The sequence below is a fragment of the Balearica regulorum genome, chromosome 9 (genome assembly GCF_011004875.1).
Source record: "Balearica regulorum gibbericeps isolate bBalReg1 chromosome 9, bBalReg1.pri, whole genome shotgun sequence".
In the NCBI taxonomy this organism is placed as follows: Eukaryota; Metazoa; Chordata; class Aves; order Gruiformes; family Gruidae; genus Balearica; species Balearica regulorum.
Window position 1 is genome coordinate 17,999,029 of NC_046192.1, and position 24,270 is coordinate 18,023,298.

The 24,270-nt window shown below is 39.3% G+C and overlaps 1 protein-coding gene and 1 long non-coding RNA gene across 5 annotated transcripts in view; both read right to left on the minus strand.

Annotated features, from left to right (window-relative positions):
* Positions 1 to 24,270, minus strand: part of PDE6D (phosphodiesterase 6D) — a 39,052-nt gene that overhangs the window by 7,489 nt on the left and 7,293 nt on the right. Inside the window, exons 1-2 of one of the 2 annotated variants that reach the window (XM_075761384.1) lie at positions 2,231 to 2,366; positions 1,371 to 1,459 (exon numbers count right to left, since the gene is read on the minus strand). In XM_075761384.1, the coding sequence (XP_075617499.1) occupies positions 1,371 to 1,452 (82 nt within the window). In that variant the 5' untranslated portion in view covers positions 1,453 to 1,459; positions 2,231 to 2,366. Of the gene's footprint in view, positions 1 to 1,370; positions 1,460 to 2,230; positions 2,367 to 24,270 lie in introns of those variants that run through there. The other variant, XM_075761383.1, reaches the window with a different exon arrangement.
* Positions 2,546 to 24,270, minus strand: part of LOC142602942 (uncharacterized) — a 28,700-nt gene continuing 6,975 nt past the window's right edge. The window contains exons 2-4 of one of the 3 annotated variants that reach the window (XR_012836796.1): positions 6,248 to 6,316; positions 4,904 to 5,053; positions 3,391 to 4,433 (exon numbers count right to left, since the gene is read on the minus strand). This is a non-coding gene — a long non-coding RNA (uncharacterized LOC142602942). Of the gene's footprint in view, positions 4,434 to 4,903; positions 5,054 to 6,247; positions 6,317 to 24,270 lie in introns of all 3 variants that reach the window. The other 2 variants (XR_012836797.1, XR_012836794.1) reach the window with 2 other exon arrangements.

Sequence of the window (24,270 nt, forward strand, 5' to 3'; positions counted from 1 at the left end):
TTAAGAAATACAGTATTAAACTGATGAATTACCACATTTCTTTTGAAAGTTGTATTTCAATTGCTTTTCTACAGTTGTATATGAAGGTGCTGGAATGTTTTTCTTTAATATAGTTATCTTGTACGATAAACATGAGTAAATATCTGTTAAGAACTATTGGCCGAACTGTTTGCCGTTAGCACTGGTATGAGAATGGGAGCACAAGTTAGCAAGGCTGAAGGAGACAAAGCTTGGAAAATGCTCTTCGTAATCACTGAGTCACAGCTTTGCTTTCCTCTAGCTCTAACCTGCATCCTCTATTCCTGGCATCAGGCCCCTCTTAAGCTGAGACAACCTACTACTGGCCCTATTAATGAACTTTTGTCATAAAGCAGATGAATATTGACTGGGGACCAAATGAGGAGAAGGCAACTTGTTTCTCTTGTGCCTTTAGCTGGCTTTGAAACCAGGTATATTACTAGATGTCTACTGGACTCACAGTGTTTTGCCACTGATCTTCTGTAGGCTCTCTGGGCAGAGGAGGATCTTTCTATGCTGGTTGCGTCCTTCAGACACAACAAATTTTCCAGTTAATGGGAGAGGTAAGTCTTAGTAGTGGTAGGCAGAACTCAGTCCTTGATGTTTAACCAAAAATACATCAATGTCACCAGCAAAATGATCAAATTCACTCCACTTACTGGAGATCAGCTGTGGTACTCATAGGATAGAAAAGCCTTCAAAATTTATTCAGTGAGGTCAGACTTTTCACAGAGCCAAAACAAAGGTCTTGGCAAGGGACGTGACCTACCACAGTGCTTTGTCACAAATGGTAAAGAGTAAGGGACAGTGAAGTCCTCTGCTACTCAGCTGGGACAGAAGCGGAAGGGCAACAGGCCTTCCTAGCAATGGTAGAGGACAGGAGAGCAGAGCGCATGTGCCATGTATGCCATTTTGAAGCAGAGGTCAAATTTAGTGCAGGAGAATATTAGGACAGTTGTGGCCAGGGAAGGTAATAACTGTGTATGCTTCTTCCCTGCTGGTTCTCCATTTGACCTCTATCTTGACTAAACCCTGTCTTTATAATGAGAAAAGTCAACTTTTTTTTGTACTTTTCATTTTGGAACCAACACTCAACCTAGCAAAGGTTGGCCGCTTATTCCTTACTCAGCTGAGCTCTCTACTTAGGACTGTTTAACTTGTCCCCTTTGCCAGCCACTGATCCACTCCCACCCTTCTCCACATGTCCCCAGGTTATTGTGGTGGAAGCCTCTGAGAGTGTGAAGTCACAGCCAGGACATCCATCCTTCACAGCAGGGGTATGCTCGCAGCTCTGGTGACCCAGACATATGTCACCACCCAGCCCCAAAATGCACAGAAAGGCCACACAGTACCTTCATGCTCCACTCCAGGTACAGATAGATCTTCTGTTCCTTGCCAGAGGATTTTCCCTGTTTCTGCATCCCGAAGGTTCATCCAATTTCTGATTGGGAAGCGATTAAGGAAAATAAGCACATCCCTAAATGCTGTGCCTACTTTTCTTTCCTAAGCCCCGAAACAGGCTACTCCAACTGAGTTTCAATCATGTTTTCCGATCATCAGGACGCCAAGGAAAAGAGATGCTTTTTCCCAGAAAATAAATGAACAAACCAACCCTTGACCAGAATGAATGCAACAAGAGTTGTATAGCTAGAGATTTAGTTTTCACTTTAGACTGAAGCTTGTTAACCTCATTTATCATTTTCCATTGCTTCTAAAGGATAAAGGCAATGTCACTGTGCTGCAGAGAAGCAAGAACATTGCTAACAATAACAGATCATTCTACACAAACAATTGCTGTTCTCCAGCATTTGAAAAATGCTAGAAAAAAGAAATGCTTCCTATATAACATTAGAAAAAGAATAACACCTGATAGAGCTTGTTTTCCTAGTTTACAAAATATTAATATCAAGGGTTGTTCTATTGCTGTTGACCTGGTAACTGCCACTCACGGGAATTCTTCAGCTGCTGAGTGCTAAGCAAAGAGAGATCCTCTCTTTTCACTCTCAGCAAGTGAGGCTTTGCCAGCTTTCAAAAAGCCCAGATCAGGGAATTAGTTATAGGCAAGTACGAAACACTCATGTTTTTCAAAGGGACACTTAATAATGATATTAAGCAACCCTTTGAAACATCTCTCCCGTAAAATAATTCAGACACCAACCCATCAGAACAAGGAGCCTGCACACCTGCCCGATGCCATTTTGAACAGGGATACAGCTGTCAGTAAGCCCAAGGTTCTGCAGCAACCTCCTGCTCCACGGCTCCTCAGGGTGGCTCCAAGGAGTCACCGGCATAAACACAAGCTGGCTGTATAGAGCAGGATCTCTGAGATAAGGCCACGCAAACCAATGTCTTTCCAGGTGTTTCCTTTTGCTGGTTTATGGTAGTGCACTCTTCGTACTCAGGGCTTCCTAGACAAGAGACTGGAAACTATCTGGGAGAAGGGGAGAGACCAACTGCTCAAGGAACTGACTGGAGAGGTGGAGTAACACAAGAGGGACAATATGGACCTTGACGTAGGTATAAATAGGAGCTGTCAGAGACACGCATATTGAATTCATCCTCTAACATACGCAGATTTCCAGGCAGACTCACACAAACTCGTCACATTGATCAAATTTTTCCAGAGCTCCAGGGAAGAAACAGATGCTTTAGCAAATTTTGCATTACAGGGTACCATTTGTTTTAAAATGACATGTGTGGAGGGAGGGAAGGGATGAAGGCTGCTTCAGCGCAGATGCAAGGAGCTTTTCCCTTCCTGAAGGCTGGCCAGACTTTCCACGTCCCACTGGAAGGACAAGGGGGAGGAGAAAGGTGGGAATGCATGCACAGAGTCTGCTTACACATGTGTGGCCTTACGATTTCCAAAACTTAGCAACAATTTGGAGAGCAGGAAGAGGCAGCATAGGGCAGACTGCTCCTGTCCTTCTGGACTTGTTCTAAACCACATAGTATCTACTACTTGTTCTGGGATTAAGGCAGGAGTGAAAGGAGAAGCCAGAAAGCATCATCCTCAGAGGGCCCCATATGTCACCTCCATATTCTGGCAGAAAGCTGGAAAGTGGAGATCTCTCCCAAACCAAGGGAGATAGAGGCTGTAGGCAGGCAAGTCAGGGAGATAAAATGAGCAGCGGCATGGCAAGAAGAACCTGCAGCAGGGCTGGGCACTTCATGCGGTGCTGGCTGGAAAACTCGAAGTCCCCAGCCAAGGCAATCCGCAGGATGGAACTGCCTCAACCGTAATTTAAAATGTCCAAAAAAAAAATCCACCATTTTTAGATACATCTTCCCACAGACAAACATACAAACTAGCCAGGATGGAGCTATTTGCATAGAAAGCAGCGTGCAATCTATCAAATGCCATGTATGAGGGAAAAATAACAAATGAGACAATCTGAGCATCTCACTGACAAATTCATTTATCTTCACAACACCCTGCATGTGAACACTCTTGACTATTAGCTGTGCAGTAATTCAGTAAATTAGGCACTTCATTATCAAAAACCTCTATTACTTTTAAAAAATAATCCCATTCAGAAGTATTTACTTGCTATTTGTTCACTATCAATATCAGTGGGAGTTACGAGCTCACAGGTCTGGCCATAGGCTGTGTAGTGCCACACTGAGCAGCAGACAAGTTCCTCTGAACTGGAGAGGAAACACTAACCAGAACAGCAAACCCAGCATTGCACAGGAACTGACCCAGTCTCCGAAGTGCTATACCAGTACTCCAATGGACTATCTTCCTTCTTCCTTGCCTTGCCTTACCTTCCTGTCCCTCTTCCCCTATCAATTTTTGGAGTATCTGAAATCACATTTACCATTTTCAAAAGTGTTACATTAGAAGTGCCCTTCAAAGAGTATATGTATCCTCACAGCTTAATTATTATCCTTACTTGAAATACATAGTTACAGAGTGATAGTGACCTACTAGTTGTGGTGAGAGAAAACACTTCTGTAGACTACTGACCTCTGTCGCTCCTCCCTGTAAGGATTTATATCTCAATCCAGTCTAAGAGAAATTATAAAAGTTACGTTGCCATGCTGAACAATGCTAGATATGTTAACATTTGGGGTGTTAGACTTCTATAAAGTGCTATGAGTCTTTATTCTGTATTGATGTTTCACTGTAAGAGTAAATCCATGCAGGACAGCCTGCCTTGTGCTTTGTATTCTGACTATCAAATTAAAGATGAAGAACAAATAAAAAGCTCAAGGCTATACCCCTGCTGCTGAGAGCATGCAGGTCAGCAACACATGCCACAGTTCTGACAAAATATCTTGTATTTAAACAATCTGGCCATTTCTAACCCATGCAAATTCCATATCAAATGAATAAAGGTTTAGTGTCAGCGTAGTCAAAGGCTTTCTGGTCTAGAAAGATGCCTGTGGAGGTTCAGGACATGCTTTTCCAACTTCTGCAAATAAAAAAATGAAATCAATGCTCTTCAGAGTGTATACACACAGTTAAAACATGTGGATCCAGACATATTTTAAGGCATCAGAATACTCTAGCCAGTTGCAAGTTTTTTCCCAGTAACTAAGCATCATTAAAAGGGAAGAACAAATCATCAAATCTTAAAAGTGCACGTGCACCCCCCCCAACAATTCTATTGGAAAACACACTTCACATTCAAGAGATTCATTCTTTTGAAAAAATAAATGTTAAAAAAAAAAAGCATCTGAAAAAAATTCCCTAAGTCAAAATTGAGATCATTTATAAAACTTAATTGTAACGGAATAAAAAAAAAAAAGAGGCAAAACCCATCACAAGTGATTTTTTGGCAAGGGAATACCTGACAAAGCAGCAGCTGTACTGCTTACCTAGTTAGCAGCTTATCACACTATTTCTGTCATCTTGGATAGAAAGGCTGGTACTAGGACATACCCCAGAGTGAAGAAAATGGAGATCTTGAACCAAACCCACACACACTTATCTTCTAATGTGTTTAATTGGTTTAAGATTCTTCCATCCCAGCGTGAGAGATATTGTTACTAAAAATAAAAAGTGCTCCATCTTCTGAGCAGCAGTGGAGACCTGCAGGCAGGATGAAGAGGGCATTTTAAGTATTATTGAATAGGAGAAAATAAATTAATATAGGTTTAACACAATTACTCTTTTTGAAGAGGCTCACATCAAGCCACCTGGCAGGGGTAGCTAAGGAGAGCAAGTAGAGCGCCAGGCAGTTACAGCTTTGTGAAGTTAATATATATGAGGAAAAAAAAAAAAAGGAAGAACAGTAGTATATTCCTAATTCAGCTTCTCATTCTAAAATCACAAGAACACTCTTACACCATTGAATTTTCATTCTCCTGGATTATTTTTTTTTGGTAGGAAACAATGTCTGATTTAAGACTCAATAGATCAAATACTCTTCAATCCTGAAGGCAAGGAAGGATTAGGTAGAACAGCAGAAGGAAGGGTGTAGTGTTGATCTATTTATATTCCACCACCTATTAGGTCAGCAAAGTCTTACATAAAAGCTTTGTAGTAGCTGGAATTTGACTTGCTTTATATACACGACATGAATTAGCTTCCTCACAGACCTACTTTGCTTAGCCTGATGAAGGGAAACGGTTTGTGCACTTCTAAATCCAAGTTTTGTTGTCTTGAATATGTCTGATCTCAGAATAGAAATTCTTTGTTGTATCTGTCGTAGACATCACTTCATTCAAACAAATCAAAATATACATACTTATCTTTAAGTGCTTTAGCATTGCAAAATATTCCCATGTATTACCACACCGGTAATTAAGAATAACCTTGAAGGAAGAGAATGGGTACAAACAAAATTTATCAGTAAAGTAGTATGAAGTTAAAGAAGTTCTGCCCCAATCTCCCTGACTATTATTTGTATGTTGTAATGTTTAGTACTTTTTGAATATCTCAAAGGCTGCAGCAAACAGTAGGTGCATTTCTTCCATTAAAATGGTCCATTTTTCATTTTATTCCTTGCTGTCTACACCATTCTAAAACCTTAGGAACTGCTGCACCCTTATCTTTCATAATAAAAGCAAGCTTAATGTTCATAACCACTCCTGTAAAGGAAGGCCTTTCATCATCTTTGCCAGCTTTTTTTTTTAATTCGTACATGAAATGCAACATTAAGAGCAGTTCACTACATGCCAGGTGCAAACAGAATCTCAACAATTATGTGGTAATAAGAATTGTCCTGTGGGACAAATGACAGAGAGAAAGTGGAGCTGGAAACCCTGAACAATTCAGACTTACATCTCTGTTGCAGACCCAGAAAAGCTTCTGATCTGGACTGCCCAACTTTCACTCCTGATTTTTCATTTTCTATCATGAAAAGCAGACACAACCAGGCACTCATGACATGGGTGAGCATGTTACTTCAAAGAATGTTACAGGTAAGTAAAGATCAACCTTTAGGGATTATATTTTTATCAGATATATTTTCCCAGAAGAGTATTTGCATCTCAGTTGTTTCAATTCAGTCTGAGGAGTAAGGACCAAAATAAGTTATGCAAAACAACTACCAAACTACAGGATTACGAAGTAGACCACCCAAACAGCCTTATGCTTCTACTCCACTCATGCCATTTGTCCTCTATTCTTTCCAATCTCTAATCTCACTTTTTATTACAACTCCCAAATCCCTCTTCCACAGAACTCTTAATCGTGTGCTTAAATTTAAGCATATGCACAGATATTCTCCTGAATCAGGTCCTTGAGTTCACTCTGTTTGCACTCGAGAGAAATGCTGCTGTCTTTGGTGTTTAATAAACCACAAGTATACAGGTTGGCAGTATGTTAAGAGAAAAGGAGTCTTTCCTCCTAGCCTAAGGCTGAAATTCGGCGCAAAATCACATCTGAAGGAACTGAATGAGCGTCCATGCCTTCTGTCTAGTAATAGAAGTACCAAAACAAACATATGAACTGGAAAGTATTTCTCAAACATTACTGGAGCCTTTGGGTATAGCACTGTCAACTTCTGCTTTCAGACAGCAGCACACTCACTTGGGTTCCAGATTAGTCAGAAAGAGTGCTATGACAGCTCTTACAGGAGCAGGTATTTTAAAAAATTCTGTTGTTATAAACCAACTTTCCTGGAGTGACACACAAGATATGGGTTACTGTGCTTCTCCAAACGATGGGAGGTGCTGGGGACTGTAAAGGTGCTCTGTTAAATCCTCAAATGGAAGGAAGCCAATTATCCCTTCAAAGTACTCCTGAAACTCCTGTACTCACTGTAAAAGAGCCTGCTTTTAAAGTCTCCTGTGCGACAAAGCCAGGGAGATCCACAGATTAATGTGAACCACATGACAAAATGCAGCAAAAATCCTCAGCAACTAACAGTCATTTCACAGCAAATTATGTAATCAGAGGGACATATTTAACAGCTATAGCATCATAGCAAACAGATCAACACAATATCATATACTTGTGTACTTTGTACTTCCCTTTTTACTTTCTGCCTTACATCTTTGCTTGCAGAAGCCGTCTGTAAGGATATCACCACAACACATTTTCATCTAACATCCATCAGACAGTCCTAGATGAAGCTGTTCTTGGCCCATACTCGGAAAGACAGTCACATGTGTTACTGAATACCATGTCAACCTTACCTTAATTGTAACAGAAAATTATGCTAATGGAGCAGAAGTTAATATCATATAATGTAGCAATATTAAGTAGACCTCACATCATTTCTGCTATGCAGTAAGGTTGGTCCTGTTGTTAAGCTACAGTATTCATTGCTATGTGCCACATTCTCCCTGCACCTTGGGTAATCGTTTTGAAGATGAGCTATGTTCCCACCATGAAAGTATTTCCTGCTTGAACCTCTAAATATATATTATCTTAGCAGGACTCACGCTGAGGCATACTGCAAAAGTCTACAACAAAAATACAGCATAGGTCAATTCATAGTCAGATCAGCTGCAAATAGATGCTAATCAAACCAGAGAAATACAGAAGCCATTTAACTCAGCGTACTTTGGAAATGCAGTAAAACCACATCCAACAGTTGCTAATAAAAATTTTATGCAGCCTACCCAGTTTAACATCTGTGCCTTTCAACCAGTTTAGGTTGAATAATACAATTATTATTCACTATTTTCATCAAAATGGATAATTAACATACATCTCTACTCCATAGCATCCTAGTGATGTCACCTAGCAGAATAAGGCACAGAGTTTGCTTTCAGCTAGTTTACATTTAGTTTTCACTCTTGTCAATTTACTGTCTGAAAATATTCAGAGTGAAATCTCTCCAAATCTTACATATTTAACTCAGAATTGGTGACACCTGTAGTAGGCTTAACAAAAGCAGGTACTTGTACGAAACCAATGAAGATGGAGAGCTCCTAGACTCTGGAAAGAGAAGTGTCCACCATGGGCAGGCTGGGTGGGAGAATGTATTTTGTTTCTTCAGTAATACACAGCAATATTGCAACCTAAGTCAGGCTTCCATTTCACTGACTTTTCCTCTCTTCCTCAAACCAAAGGAGCAAAAACCAAATGGATGTACATTTTGAAGGAAAGAGTTACAGACCTACTGAGATGAAACTAAGGGTCATCAGGAGGGAAACAGGTAAAAAAGAAAGAAAACACCTAAGTTTTGAGATGCCTAACAAGGAAAGTTAAAGCAAAAACCAAAATGCATTTGTACATAGAATGCAATGTTGTTTAAAATGGGAATAAGCTCCAGCTCAAATCTACGCACACAAATAACCACCTTACGGGGCAGGTCCTCCTGTCAGAAGGAGCAAGCTGCTTTCTGCGCCAGATCTCTGGAAATGCTTTGTTTGCTACTATTAGAAATGTAACAGATGTTAAAATGGTTCCTAGAACCAGATAACAGTGCCAAGATAAAAGCAAGCTGAAGCAATGTAGTGGTTTTGTGCTGCTTTCTGCTGCCTATGTTTTTTAGGCTTTTCTGAATAGGCTTGACAGAATTCCTTTATAGCAATGCCTCAGCAGGGAAAACAACACGCGATCACATCTGGAGATTGCTTTACATCCCAGGTAGTAAAACAATCAATAACTTAGAAAAACTCATCATTGCTTGCAGGACCATCTCAGGAGCATGAATTGCACAGAGAAAATTATTTTCTCTTTTCCAATGCAATAACACTCAACTCCTCCCCATTTTCCCTGCATTTTAAATGGCTCTCAAAAATTAGCATGTTAGAAAAGCTTGAGCTCATGCTAAGAACCCTATGAATATTAACATAATTAATGTCATCAGTAATACTCTGAGTTTGCAGAAACAGCAGGTGAATCAATGGGAATGATGTATTCATCCAAGTAAAGAATGTGACCTTTAAAATCCATAGGGCTTTATCAGAACGCAATTTTAAAGTGGATTGTTTGTAGCTCAGTGGAAAGAAGAAAACTGAATGTAACTAAGGAGAAAGCTAATAGAGACACCACACACACAAGGGAAACTAAAAATACTATTGAAACATAAAACACTGGGACTTCCTTACAGAAGATGCCCCATCTATATCGAAAGGTGAGGCAACTCACAGGACAGATTGAGAAGCCGCTCCAAGGAACGCTATGACGAGGGAGAGGCAATTAAAAGAAGAACATTCCTGCAATTCAAATATGGCTGGATAGAGTTTTTTTTAACCAGAATGCTTAAAATTAAGTTAAATGCTTTAAACAACTTGAGATAAAAAGACTGTGTGATTCAGTTTGCCCACTTTTTAATTTTAGCACATCAAACAATTTTCCTTTCTGCAAGTGAAAGCTGAAAGTGATTCAGTGATTGAAACAACTTAATTTCATCTTAACTACTTCAGAACATTCAATCATTTCAACACAGGTGAACTACTATGATAACATTTCAAGGTTCTCAGCAATAAGTGAACTAGAGGGAGTTTCATGGAAATAATCCATCAAGGGCTTCTGGTGAATAACTTCATTTTCACAGATGAGGTTGTAACCAGAAGCCCCCAGAGGAATTTACCTCCCTGTAATCATTACGGCCTATTGTTCTTTACAGAGTCGAAATGCAAGATGTCACGACAGTCATGCAGTAAATTAGCTTTAATGGAATGAGGTATGATATGCCTCTTTATTTTATACCATTATTCAGTTGTTTTAAAATATGCATTATATTGGCTTGCTTATAAAAGAAAGCTTGGCTTGATTTCATGTCATTTTTTCAACACTGTAGGAGTGGCTTTTTTTTTTTTTTCTTTTTACACTTCTAAAAGGATCTTCACACTTCCCCATAGTGACAGGGCACAGACCTGAGCAGAGGAACAATGACTTCTTTGACCAGATTTTTAAATGGGATAAACATGGTTGCTTAGCTGGTGTTTTCCTATAGTCTTACTTGAATGGCCTGTAGCCTTGTGCGATATGTGGAAAAAAAAACCCTCAAAGGCTTTAAAAAGGCAGTTTTATACAGCACTGTTTGTGGCCAGTTGATGCCTTTGTTCCTCGAAGGCCTCTGCAATAATTTCTCTATTGAGCAAAGTGATGTTTATTGAAAATGGCATAGCTGAGCATCAGCAGGTTCCCCTGCTGTTCAGTTTATCTATCCTCTGAACTCCACACAACATCTCAGTCTGAAAGTGTCCCACTGGTAAAATAAGCAACTGACAACACAAAAAGCCTAGATGACTTCCAACTGCCAGTGCTTATGTTGTGACTATGTGCTTTTTCCCCCATTAATGTTTTTTTTTTTCTCCTTCATCTCATGTCTCTTCTTACAGAGCTCTCTAGCACAGAGCCTATTGAACTCTAAAGACTACTTCCAATAATCCACAAATTTATCAGATTCATGTATTTTAGAAGAATATGTAATTTACTGGAGGTATCAATATATCATGTACTTCTAAAAACAGATGTGCAGATTGGAAATTGATGGGAGATGAGGCTTTGGCATGAACTCATTCACTGCGCTACCAGTTTGCACAGCTACACGCTGCCACTTCCATCCACCTTGGGCTACCCCAGACAGGAGACGAAGTCTGTCATTTAAGCAGGAAGACAGGATGTCCCACTGAAGAGACAACACACTCAGCTCAGGGACTAATAACGTAATTCCTAGTACTACGCTGTGCTTCAAAAACTTCAAATAATGTTCTTAAAGTAGCTTTTTAATATTGTAGAGACTGGGCAATAAGCATGAAGACTTGCCCACAGCCACACAATGAATCAGTAAGAGAAGAGGAAAGGAAAGAGATCTCAGGAGGTGTTTGGCTACAAGTCTCGTGCTTCAGTAGACTCTCTCTTTAGACAGCGAGGGACTGTGCTCTCCAGCTAATGGAAACTCTTACTCTAACTTGGAGTGACTGTGCAGTAGCACAGATTGCTGCAATCATGCTAGGGAGCGGGTGCCAGTGCTTCCCTTCACTCCATGTTTTTCTTGCTTTTGGTGGTTTCTCATTCACCCTAAGTAGAAAGCAGGGTGGTTCTGAATCACTGCCAAGCATTACTAATGGAAGTGGGGGGGCAGGAAGGAAATAAAGATGACTGCTTGCAGAATTAGAAGTACTTTTCAGAGCCTAAAATGGCATATTAAAGCAGGACAAAAAATAGATGTATTAGCTCTGACAATAGAAGCAAAATGCTTCTCGCTAGAAAAATGAGTAAACCTCAGAAACTTATCAATAATATTCTTGTTCATTAACACAACTTAAAACCACCAGAAACACAAAATAGGAGACTCATGGAGGAAAACACTGCATTTGTTCCCTTTCTTAGTTCATTTTAATTCAGAGTCCCTGTGAAAATCCTTAATTTCCTTTTCTTTTTCCTTTTTAATGCTGGACACTCAAGCATATTTTGAGCTCAAGGTACTTCAGTGAAGTTCATATATGGGTCATGCTTAATATCACAGGTTGTTTCTTTGTTCATTTAAGACAAATAGTCAGCTAGGTTAAAAAAATCTCCCCCACGCTAAAAATTAGAGATGCCCCGATACAACATTTCTAACATACTTTTATATACAAGGTTTCCTTCCACAAAATTTCATTAGATGTAAAAAGGAGACCAATGAATGAGTGGAAACACAGCACTTTTTCTTGTATTCAAATCATCCTCAAAATTGCCAGCTCTGCGAACTGCAGCAATAATTTTGCAAAATGTAGGCAGCAGTTAATCTGAAAGCACAAAGTCTTAGGACAAATGCTATGGCTGTGCGTTGCTGGCAGGGACACGCAGGCACCATTTTGTACAAAGTGACCATCCACTTTGTACAGAATGACCTTCAGAGATTACTGTCTACTCTTAAGAGCTGAACCAATATAAACATATTTTACTTAAGTAAGGCCAAACAACCTGATAAAACCTTCCCTCCATCAGCACTCTCAACATCAGACTCCTTGAACCCAGGCAGTCATTAGTTGAGCCATTAGTCTAAATTTCAGAGAAAAGGCCAAGTCTTGAAGCTGTTTGGTTAAAATACTAAAAATAAACTCTTCATGTTGGCGGAGTTGTGCTTCCAAAACGAATGCCACCCAACCAGCTCTATTACAAAGTTCCACGAATGGACCCATAACATTGAGATATTCCCTTACACTGTTTTGCAATGGAACTGTATTTTGGGACTAGCTGTTTCCATATCCAATGAAGCTTCTCAGAGCTGGATTGCAAGCAGGCAGCCACTACAGGGACGTGTCCACCCTGTTGCATCTTGCCTTGTTTCCTTTTTTTTTTATTACATTCCTTCAGAATCTGTTGGGATCAGAGCAGAACAAGGTCTGACCAGTCCTGGAATTAAAAACTTCTGGAAAAAGGCAGTAAGTTCCAGCAGCAAGCTTTTCCTAACTTAACTTTGCTTGAAAAAGTTTCCAGTAGTTCCAGCCTCACCAGATCCAGCTGGTAATGGGCAAGGACTCATTTTTTCACTCATACTTGTATTGTTTTTGTGCAATCTATTAACGCATACAGTTTAACATTTTAGTGGGAAATCTTTCAAATCTTATGATATCTACCTGTAGTTGAACTCCTACACATCAGGCTGCCATTTTTCTTTTCACAAAATCTCATACAGAAACATTTATATATATCTTGATGGATCTCCTCTATTTGCGAAGGATGTCTGAACCTAAACAGCAGACCTGTGAGCAAAGATGCACACTGTGACTCTACAGCTGGCTCCCAGATGGAGATAATCAGCCTGGATGGGTCCGGCAGCCCCTACCCAGAACAACTCTGGTGTTTTAGCACTGCACACCTCAGCACCATAGGCCAGGAATACAGGCTAATGATAATAAGACAGGTCTGCACACAGCCAGCCCACATCAAGCAGACCTGTGCTAGTGCTAGTGCTCAAGCTCCTTACCGAGCCTCACCTGTGAAATTTTGAGCTTCTTCACACTTTGGGAGCCACCACCCTTGTCTGCTCTCTCTACCACAGGAATAACTTCTTGTAAAAAATACTGGCTACTTAGTTGGACAAATAGGTAAAACAACATTTCAGAAAAGGAGGCAGATGTACTTAGAAAAGCCTCAAATGAGCTAGTCAGATGATACCCTGCAAAATGGTAACTCAATCTAACTTAAAGTTAGAAGAAACAAACCTATGGGGAAGCCGGTTGGTGTGAAGTGCATTTTAGTTCAACCCAGATGAGCTGCTTGGCTTCCTAGCACTTGTTCTATTTATTTCTCTACTACAATCTTCTCAGTGTGACGTCTTTAACGAGAAGATCACAACATCCTCTATACTGGCCAGGGAGATTAAGCAACACACACACACCGAGAAAGCAAGAGTCTTTGAGATTTAGCTCAAAATCTATGCTGGTTTGCCATAAAGATTTGACATTTAAATGACTGAATAATGTTAATCTTCCACTATAATATTAGAGTGTTGTTATGAGTAGGTATTACAGGATAAAACCAAATCTTTTGAAAATATATTTCTTTGTAACTACATAAAAGATGTCTGCTGATTTTCCCCAGGGTATCTGATGTTTCTGGAAGATCTGACTTTAATGGTGGATTTGGCCATGCCTAGCTGGCACTTAGACCACAAGCTAGGGAACAAGGGGGTTGTTTTTCATTTTCATGAAGCTCAATAAACACACTATTCCCTACCAGAAAGTCAACTGATATAAAATCAGAGCAAAGTCCATCTGTTTTTGAAATGACTAGTAACAGATTTTGTAGTATTTCTTTACAAGATTCATTAGTATAACAAGAATCCCAAGAACATAATGGAAGTAATTAACCTCTCATTTCTATGTTCACATTCATAAAAGACTGCTTTAGGGTGAGAAGCGGGAAGACAGAAAAGAAGATCACAGTTGAAACAAAAAGAGAATTTATCTGTTGTCAATAGTCTGGCCATACTACAAAGCAAGTGCACACAGCAGCAATAAATTAGGGTTTTTTTTAATAGAAAACCTGACCAACAATCTTGGCTAGAACTGCATAGCTGAATGCTCAGATGTGTGGCATCCGAATAGCCTTTTATTTAAGTAAGCCTGCTTTAATTGCTTATTTTCCATCTTTTTCCATTGTAAGACAAACAAAGATGCCATTGAGTATGGATCTCCCCTGATAAGGCAATCAGAACATGAGCCTGCAATTACAGTAATATTTTGCATAAAGGCTTCCTTTATATTTATTAATCCAAAAGAGCTCTAATTTCAAACCCCGCTATTCTACTATGCTGCCATCATCAGCAGTGAAAAATTCTTCTGGATTCTTCTGGATTCTGATGGTAGCATCACTGAATGTCTAGCAGTTCAACAACATCTGGTTCTTCATAATACCATTCCTTTGAACTGCTGCCCATGTCAAAGATCAGCATCACATAGTTCACACATACACGTACTGCCTAGACATCCATGTTTGTAAAACCTATTAATCATTCCTGTACCATCGTAAATTAACATTAAATAGGTGATTAGAGTGTTCACAAAGGAAATAGTCCTGCTAGCTTGGTTACCTCTCTCAGATGGATAGTGTTTACTCAAGAATTTTGCTGTAATCTCTGTTGGCAAAAAAATATTCCACACAGAACAAATATATATTGCATCTTTTAGTGGAATCCTTTTCCTCAGTCTTCATTAAAAAAAACCAAAACACAAAAACTTGTAGCAGTTACAGACCCATAAAGTCTGCAAAATAAGAGGGACATACATGTGAATCCTCCTAGACTGAACTGTATGCCCCTTAAATAACCCTTGGGGAAACACTGTTCTGTGAAAAACTATTAGTAAGAGAAGTAAAGTGCCTTCCACAAAAATGTTCTCACACAGATGCACATACTAAGAGAAGAGAGAAGAAACAGGTTATTTACCACAGAAGCAGCTGTCTCCATCCTCTCTACCAAAGTACCCCTATTGATATAGGGCAGAGAATAGAGGAGCACATTAACATGTGAGATAGTAGAAAACTGGATAAGAAAATCAGCAGTTGTCTGCAATAGTTTAGTCCCAGTATTCTTTTCAGTTGAACTAAATAACTTGGTCATTCAAACGCTAAATCATTAAAAAGAGCTAATTTCAAGACCAAATCTCTTTACAATCCTACTTCAGTTCAATGATGAAAAAGGTGCAGCAAGGATGTCAAATGACAGGCTCACATAATTTGTTAACATACTTACACATTGAACATGTCCTAAAGGAGACGGGTCTTGAAAACAGAACACTTTTTTTTCTTAACTCCAGTTGAATTAGCTACACTTTAAGTTTGAAAACCCATTGTTTCCAGGATAATTTCAACCTAGCATTATCTAGAAATCTCAGATTAAATGGTATACTTAATCTTTATTGAAGGTATCAGTGGGAACATTACTTCCTGTTAAAATTTTTGTGTAATACAGTAAATTGATTTACCCCAATAAAATGATAAGAAAAGGATTCTACTTGTTGGAGCTATAACTAAAACAATAAAGCCTTAACAAGAAGCAATGCTTCCACCTATGATGAAAAAAAACCCTAGGTCTTGAAAGCAATCTCAGAAACATCCTGCAGAACTCCTGAGATTCCAGAGCTCCTTAAATGTGAATTCCAGAATCTCACAGCTTCAATAGTAAGATTATTCTACATCACCTGTTATAAGTAAAGCTTTCTTCAGTCATCCTCTCTGGAGTAAACTTAAAGCACTTCTTCAGATCTACAAGAAAAACTAGACTATTGGGATACTTTTCCTTCTGAAGTTCAGCACTATGTCCACAGACATTTATATAGCTGATAAAAACTACTATACACAAAATAAATAATATTAACTTAGTGGCAAAGCAATCCTAATCAATGTTGTTGAACACTAATTTCTTCTCTCAGTGGCAAGCAGCATGAAGAAATCTGAACCTAGAGCAGTGAATACAGAAGCTCAGAGATCAACTGCATGGGATCAGGTCTGTTAAGGCCTCCCTGGGACTTATAAGAACTCTGCCGGGTCAATCTTCCTTGTGGTTCAGACACTGATTGCATCCCAATAGAAAGAGATGAGAAAGTGATATCCACCTGCTTCCGTGCAGTAATTCACTCAACACCTGTGATTTTGTTTGGACACAACAAGGTCTGCTAACTTGATCGCTTATCTGTAAAAGATGGCACTGATGATGTTAGCTTGAAGAACTGCTTCTGTATATGCTAAGACCTCTGATTAAGCAGGTTTGCCTCCGCCCTCTCTTTTAGAGGGTACTAGATGGATCTGTTAATGAACATGGTATATATATACAGTTTTGTGTCTTCTTGAAACACACTTCTTTCTTCTCTACATAGTGTGTGGCAAAGGTGCAGTCTGTGCTTACTTCCTACATAGAAAGAAAGGTCTGTAACATTGCTCTGACTTCCAAAAGACTCAGACTCTCTGGACTTAGACTCCTAGATATTCCAAAATACCTAGCCTGGCAACAAGAACCCCACACCAAAACAGTGCTATCAGTGGACAATAAGATGGTAGCAGAAAAAAGGAGCAAATTAGAATTTGTGTATATGACATGACAAATCAACATCTAGAGCCATATTGGCAAGGACTGTGACACAGGTCCTTGAACATGAAATCTAGCAACTGGGAGGGCCTGTCATTTTTTAAAATCTTCTGCAGCAGAAAGACTGGCCAAGGCAGAGCCTGGGAGTACAGATTTTGTACATTTGAAAGATTTATTACTTCTGGTTAACTGCCCAGACTGGAGGAGGCTACAAGCACACTGCATTATTACTGGGGAGAGATCCTGTTCTGAGCTGGCCCTTGAAACACTTCTCCATGCACAGGAGGGCAGATATCCTTAACTCTGGATATCCAAGCAACAGCAGCTACCACAAAAGTCTTCAAGAGCCATAAGTTTAAAGAACTCTCAGGTGGTAGTTTGTTGGTCTCCAGCAATCTTATAGAAATGGTAAATGAAAGTAGGCATCTTTCGTATCAAGAGCTGTTCACCCACCTCTTTCACCTGAGGGACAGATAGTTGTCCCTAGAGAGAAAGTCCTGCCCTTGACGTTTTATATTTCTCGTAAAGTTGCTTAGCCTCTTGCTCTTTCAGGGAATCAGGAAAGAGCAGAAATAAAACTGTCTTCAAGAGCACACTTGTGCTGCTGAGAACAGAAACTACACCAGGGGAGATTTCAGAGTTACTGTCAAGTGAAATATCCACCTATACAGAACAAAGCAAAAAATCACCATTGAGCAAGGCTGTTTGTAAAAACTCCTTTCAGGGAAAATCTGTAGCGTAATCTTCACAGAGACATGTCTTGATTTCAGAGAGGTCTGTAAAAGAGGAGGAATTCATTTGTGCAAAGGACTTCAGGGACCTGGGGATTTTTATTTGGCCGTGGAACCTTTTGGCTGTCTGTTAGCACTCCAAATCCCCATCAGATCAATAAAGCCTGCAGTCATTACGCCTGATAGCTCCTACCTTCCAGGAAATGAACTTGTGAGTTTTATTCTAATTGTTAAAAGGCAGGTGTTCACGCCACCAAAATCAACAGTAACGGGAGCACTTAGACATTCTTGCTGGCGTTCTCAGAGAAGATATGAATAAAAGGTCAAGCACTGAATTTCTCTTGCATTCACACACTGATTCTGTCTAAACTCCCCTTACTCTACCAACAGGGAATTTGTTCCCAATACCTTATCAATACAGTTAATTTCTAAACAGTACCCTTCACTAGCAATTGAATTAATTAGGTGTTTGTCAATGCATAGGAGCCAATCCAGACTAAGGCATGAAGTGAATTTAGAGTTGAGCTAACTATCCCTTATTTAACACTTGTCTGGATGTCCTTATTCTGCATCAAGAGAGTCCAATTTCAAAGCTTTGAAGTGACTTCTGTGATTTGGAACTGGACACATTCATCTTGGGATAAAGGTATGCACAGTGGGGAAATAAAACAGAAATAGTTAAGCTGGAGTAAATTTTAAGCATACAAACCCTATGGTTTTATCTCAATTAGAGCTATATGCAAAGCCATAGCCACCTCTTCTTTGACACTGGGGAAGAGAAGTATACACACTGCTTTATCTCAGTGCAGTACATTTACATAGTGTAGCTACTTCAGTTCAAAAACTCCTGGCACTGACAAGCTCCATATTGCCCAAGCCAGTTGGCATAAAGATGGTATGTATTCCCTCAGGGGGGGATTACAGCTCTGTTTGCTCTTCAGGAAAATAGGCCAGACAATTGAACTTCTTTTTTCCAGGTGTGTTCATATGCTCTCTCTCACAAGTAACGCTAAAACCTGACAAAAATGAATTAAATCCTGAAAAGATACTCTTTACGTAGCTTTCGAAGCAAATGCCAATTGCAGCCTTCAGGGAGAAGGTGAAACAAGTGCTGTTGCTGCAGTACATCTGTTAATTAATCTATAAGGACTTGTGTTTATGACAAGAGTGAAAACTAACTATTGCAGCAGAAGTAATACCAGCTGAACAGAGTCCTACTGTTTTGTTAATCTCATAGCAATACTCAGCATATCCCCGCTGGCATGAATGTGACACTGGAGTTGGTAGGGCAGAAGTCACTCAGTTCTACTAATGGTTTACTCAAAGGACTTCAGGCTTTTTTGAACCTCTGCACCTTTAATACCGACCCACAATATCTCACACACAACATATCCTTCGCTATTTCAATCCAGTGTTGTTCTGTAACCAGGGATACATCTAGAGATCACCACAGGTTCTCTGGGAAAGCAACTCGGTATCCTTGAAATGTAATTAGAGAATCACAAGGGGATTTAATCTTATTGAGATTTTATAGTAAAACAGTATTTAGCCCTGGCACTAACACTCCTCACCTAATAAATAAAATAAAAATTCAAATCAGCCAGAGAAAGAGCTACGACAAGCACTTTCATAAAGTCCAAAATGACAAATGCCAATCTCCTATTTGCTGATGTGGCACAGCAGGGGAACAAGCCACTCTTTTCCTGGCATTAGCTTAAATGGTTCCTTGGATATACAATCCATGTGGACAGTACTGGCCTGAATTTCACTGGAGCTACAAATACTTCAGGGGTTTTTTTTAAAGTTGGGCTATGTGTGTGTGAGAAATGGACATACTTTAGCTTTACCAAAAGCACAACCCTTACAGCCAGGGCCACCATGACTAAACACAAAGAGCATCTTCACTGCCAGCCACCCTATTTTTCCAGGGATGAACTGGCAAAAAAATGATTATGAACACTCTCAACATCAAGCCAAGGGAGTAAGTAAGGATGTGATTAATTAGGTGAATGTGAGTGGCCCTCTAAACTCACAGGATGAGACCACAGTGAGAATCAGAGGTGGTTCTCCAATGACAAGAGAAAAATAGGTCATGGATCTGAGCCACTAAAGTAGTTACATCTTTGGAGCACTACGCAAGTCATTGAAAGAACCATTTTATAGTATCTTTTAAAAAGTTGTCTTTCCTCTGCTGACATGGCACTGTTATTTTTGAGAGCCATGAACAATTTCCGCTGACATGATAGGAGGCTGCTGTACAAACAAGAAGTTGACAACTCATTTTAGGATACATGGTATTAAAAACATAGGATATAAAAATCAATAGTTGCTACATGGGACATGAGTAAGTTATTTAACAAAGTGAAAACAGTAAATTAACTTAATGGCAGGACCACATGCTGCAATATAGATCAAACAATTTTTGTTTTTCCACTTACAACTGACAGGACTAAGATTATTCAAGGAAAACAAGTTCATTATCTTGTCTCCTCTGAGGAAGGGAGAAAAACTTAAGAGCATACAGACCAAGTGGGGAATCAAAACAAAATTGAAAATACAGTCAGGAGGGAATGATTGGCAGTTGAATGAGGAAACTAATCTTGTAAATGGACCAGAGGCTGCTGAAAGCAGAGGCAGAGAAGAGGAATAAAGGGGGATTTACGCAGATTGAAACAGAACTCTCAAAAAACAAGGACTCCATATCAGAATTACTGTGCTTTTTTAGGAACCTACTAGAATAGGAAAAGTGTTTAAATTTGCAGTGTGGATTAGTGTTTAAATTTGCAGTGTGACAATTTAACCATCCCAACTTTTTACACAGTGTTAGACAGTATGGCAGGCTGAAAAGAAAGTTGTTTGGAAAATCACTACAGCAACACACTAAAATTACAAGAAAAAAATTAAGTTCCAAACAAGTTTAGAATACGTAAAATACTAATATTTGGTTCTGAATGGTGTACTGTAATCAGCCTCTACACATATACTACTGTGAACTATACTGATGTGAAACACTGAGCACATCACTAGGGGATCTCTTGAAGATGGAGGGTCTGTGCCCAAACCAGCATCTCTCTGCTTTAATATGCACTGGTATTCAGATGAAAAACATTACTGCAGGGATACAATAATGAAATCTCCACTGAAATGACAAAAAAGTGATGACCTTTATTACTTCCAAGCAGCTTCTATAGCTTTCACTGTCAGTAAAATCTACAGTTATGTTTATACTAATATTTTAAATTTACTATTTTAACAAGCTTAACATTAACTCTGTTAATGTTCAGAGTATTTGAAATCTGTTTTTTTACAAGTTTTAATTAAAATCTATTAATATATTTTTCAGCTGGGAATATATTATTTCTGCTGTGAAAAAAACAGAATGTATAAATAATACAATCAGCTGCAGTTCATAAGTGGTTTATTTCAATTTTGTTATTAATAATAACAACAAAATAATAACAATTTACTTACTGAAAAGCTAGACTTACACACACCTGATACAAATATTATGTTTTTAAAATATTATTTTGTTGTTTCAAAGTTTGTATCTTCATAAGTGTTTATATTAAGGTGAAATGTCAATGCTGTGAACAAAGCTCAAAAAATGCCACAATTAGCATTCTCTGGACCCTTTACAGGTGTGCCTACATCAAAATATAGTATTTATTTATTTGACTTTGCACCTTTTCAAACTTGCCTCTGCCTCATTGACTGCATTTACTATTTCTGAACTGGCAAAATTGGGACTTGTGCAAACAACCTTATTAAGCAGGAAAACAAGGAGCTACTGTTTTATCAGTGAAACAAATGCAAGAGACCATCATGAACTGTCAAACATTTTCACCTGGCCTCTGGCAGGGATGTATTTAAATAAGGAAGAGGACTTGATGAGGATAGTATGGTTAGAGGCCTTAGAGGAGTAGAGGCTTGTTTTGTAGCTTCCTGGATAATGCCTCACCTCTACTTTTCATAGACAGGGAGAAAGAGATTGTGGTGGAACTGCTAGTGGTGAGAAGGGGGCTGAGGACTAGACCAGGTAAGCTTGTATCTTTCTTTAGGGAGCCTTTGGTTTTGTTTTGCAAGCAGTACTTCAGTCAGCCTACTTTAAAATATATCTATAGGTTTGTAGGGTTTTTTTTTGTTTAAACCTCTGAAGGAACTTATTCTAACGGCAGAATGGAAGATGCTAGGAGAATCAAGGAGACGGTGTTTTCTTTCTTTCTATGAAGCTACATGTTTCTCTGCAGAAGTTGAGTTTAAGGTCAGTATTATACTAATATAATGGAGTTCCCTTTGAAGGAATTACAGGGGGAAACAATTCCTTCCTGGAGCTGTTTAAATACTGTTTTTATGGCAACAGTGTAACTATAATGATTCCTTGTGGATTAATTGAGGGTGCCATAAATGAGTAGCCCAAACTGGATTGAGAAATCTATTGGCTTCTCTCCTTTTTTAACCTCTGGAAAGAGTATTTTAAAAACACCATGCATTTGTTCTCCAAGCCTGCATGTGACTTTCAGCCAATGATTTCCTATGTCTGGCTCATTAGAGAGTTGCAGGAAAATCAAGTCTTTAGGGGCACTTCCCAGATGCTGTTTAATTTTGCCTGGTGGCTAGGCAGTAACACAGCACACTAATGCTAAAGACTTCTTGCACCGAATGAGGCGAAAGAGAAGATGACTACCTTACCAAAGTCATCTCAAACACATTTCTCTTATTCAAGAGAAGTTACGTGACAGAGACTTAATGTGAAGGTAAAATGCTCAACTAATAGTGCTAAGCTAGGATTTTAGAGCTGGTGCTGCAAGGGTAACTAAGCATGGTGATGTGAGAAACATCCTCAGGTGAGTTGGTGCTGACTGCTGGTAAAGACAACATGGGGCTGCACTGAGAACAAGTTCCTTTGATGTAAGGCTGAGACTCTGGGCATGACATCTGACAGCAGCAGTGGCTGGAAAGAACTGCTGTTCACAGCCCTCTCCAGCTGCTTCTTACTTTCTCCCTCAAATCTAACAGCTGAGCTGTTTGTAAAACTGCTAACCTGATCTACTTGACTAACACAGGTCTCTGCTCCTTAACCTATTGCTTAAGCTCTTTAAGTGACCATGCCTCATTCTGACTGAAACAGGAGGTTGTAGTGCTCATCTGAGCAGCTCAGCTAGTAAATCTGAAAATGAGGTAACAAGCAGCTGGGGACAGTAATTTGTGCTCTGCACAGCTGCTATGACAGAAGCACACAAGAAGAATGTAAAGGCAGATATTTTTCAGATGTCCTCTTTCCTCAGAAGAGGAAACCCATACCACTTCCTGGACTGAGCTTTTTTTTTTAAATGTTACTTAAAGGCTAATAAGGTTCAAGTGAAATAATAATCAGGACTTTTTTCTTCCTTATCTCAGCTTCTGGGAAAGAAAGTAACTTTACTAAAGAAACAATGAAGTCTTCAGTTAGACTATGACTGGTGAGCAAGTATTTTAATGCACTAAAGAGTCTACCTGAAAAACAATCTGGAAGTCAAATGTTTACTTCTTGGTGTCCAGTTTTGAGATGAGTTGGTCTATTCCACCACTTGGCAGTACACTAATGGGGACAATGGTTCCTCTTCTACCCTCTCTCTCTGCATACTTCTTCCTCAAGAGTTGGGGGTGCTGCAGAACTCCCTTTAAGCACAGAGACACTGTTGCCATAAAAACTCCCTTCAGTAGCAACAGTCCATGCCAGCAGATGAACAGAAAATGGGTTCCTCCTTAGTGAAGGTTTCTACAAGCATTTTCCCATACACAGAAAGAATTTTTATTTAAAAATATTTTATTTTAAAATGCAAATAGCCAGTCTTTTCACTGTCTCCTAAAACAGAATTTCCTTTGCCTTTCCAAACTAAAGTGACTTGACGTCAACTCTCTGTCCAGCAGGCTGTCCCTAGTGAGAAGCTTCTAATGCTCAGATGGATTTCTTAGTTCCAAGCATGTATAAGCTTCCTTTTGGAAAGGCTTAGTTCAAGTCATCTGAAGTGAGGAGGAAAGATGCAGGCAGGCAATCTGCTTAGGTGGGGTACCTTCACTGGTGATTAAAGTGTAAGATCCTCCCCATTTTCTTTATACAATAAATATGAAAACATGGATATAATCAGCTGTCCCAAGGACCAAATGAGCTTCCGGCTCACTACAGAGTAGATGAAGCTTATGCACACAGTGTAGCATACAGACTGACCCATACAAAAACCCCTCTATAGGATTACTGAGAATTAAAATCCCCCTGCAGTCTCATTCTCTCTAATGGAAGTCAATATTGCTTCTAGTTAGCTAAGCAATCCTTTCAATACAGGAGTGGATAAATTTACTAACATGATGCTTTTGTGCACTGTTATCCCAAAGGCTGACTGAAAATAAAAAATTATTTTTCTTGGTTTTTTTTACCTAAGCCTGCCATACTTCCAGAAGAATGTTGCCTTATATTCTAGTCATGAATATAATCAACTCAAAGGTTCACTCATGGCTGAATTAATCTGATACTGTTTTCCTTAGGTTTCTTCTATACCTAACATTTCTGTCACAGTGAAAACCCTGTTCAGGAGAAATCTGACAATGGAATCTCGAGTTCATAACTGCAGCTGAAAATACTGGCTGTCACTTGGATTTAGTGGTATGCAGCTGAG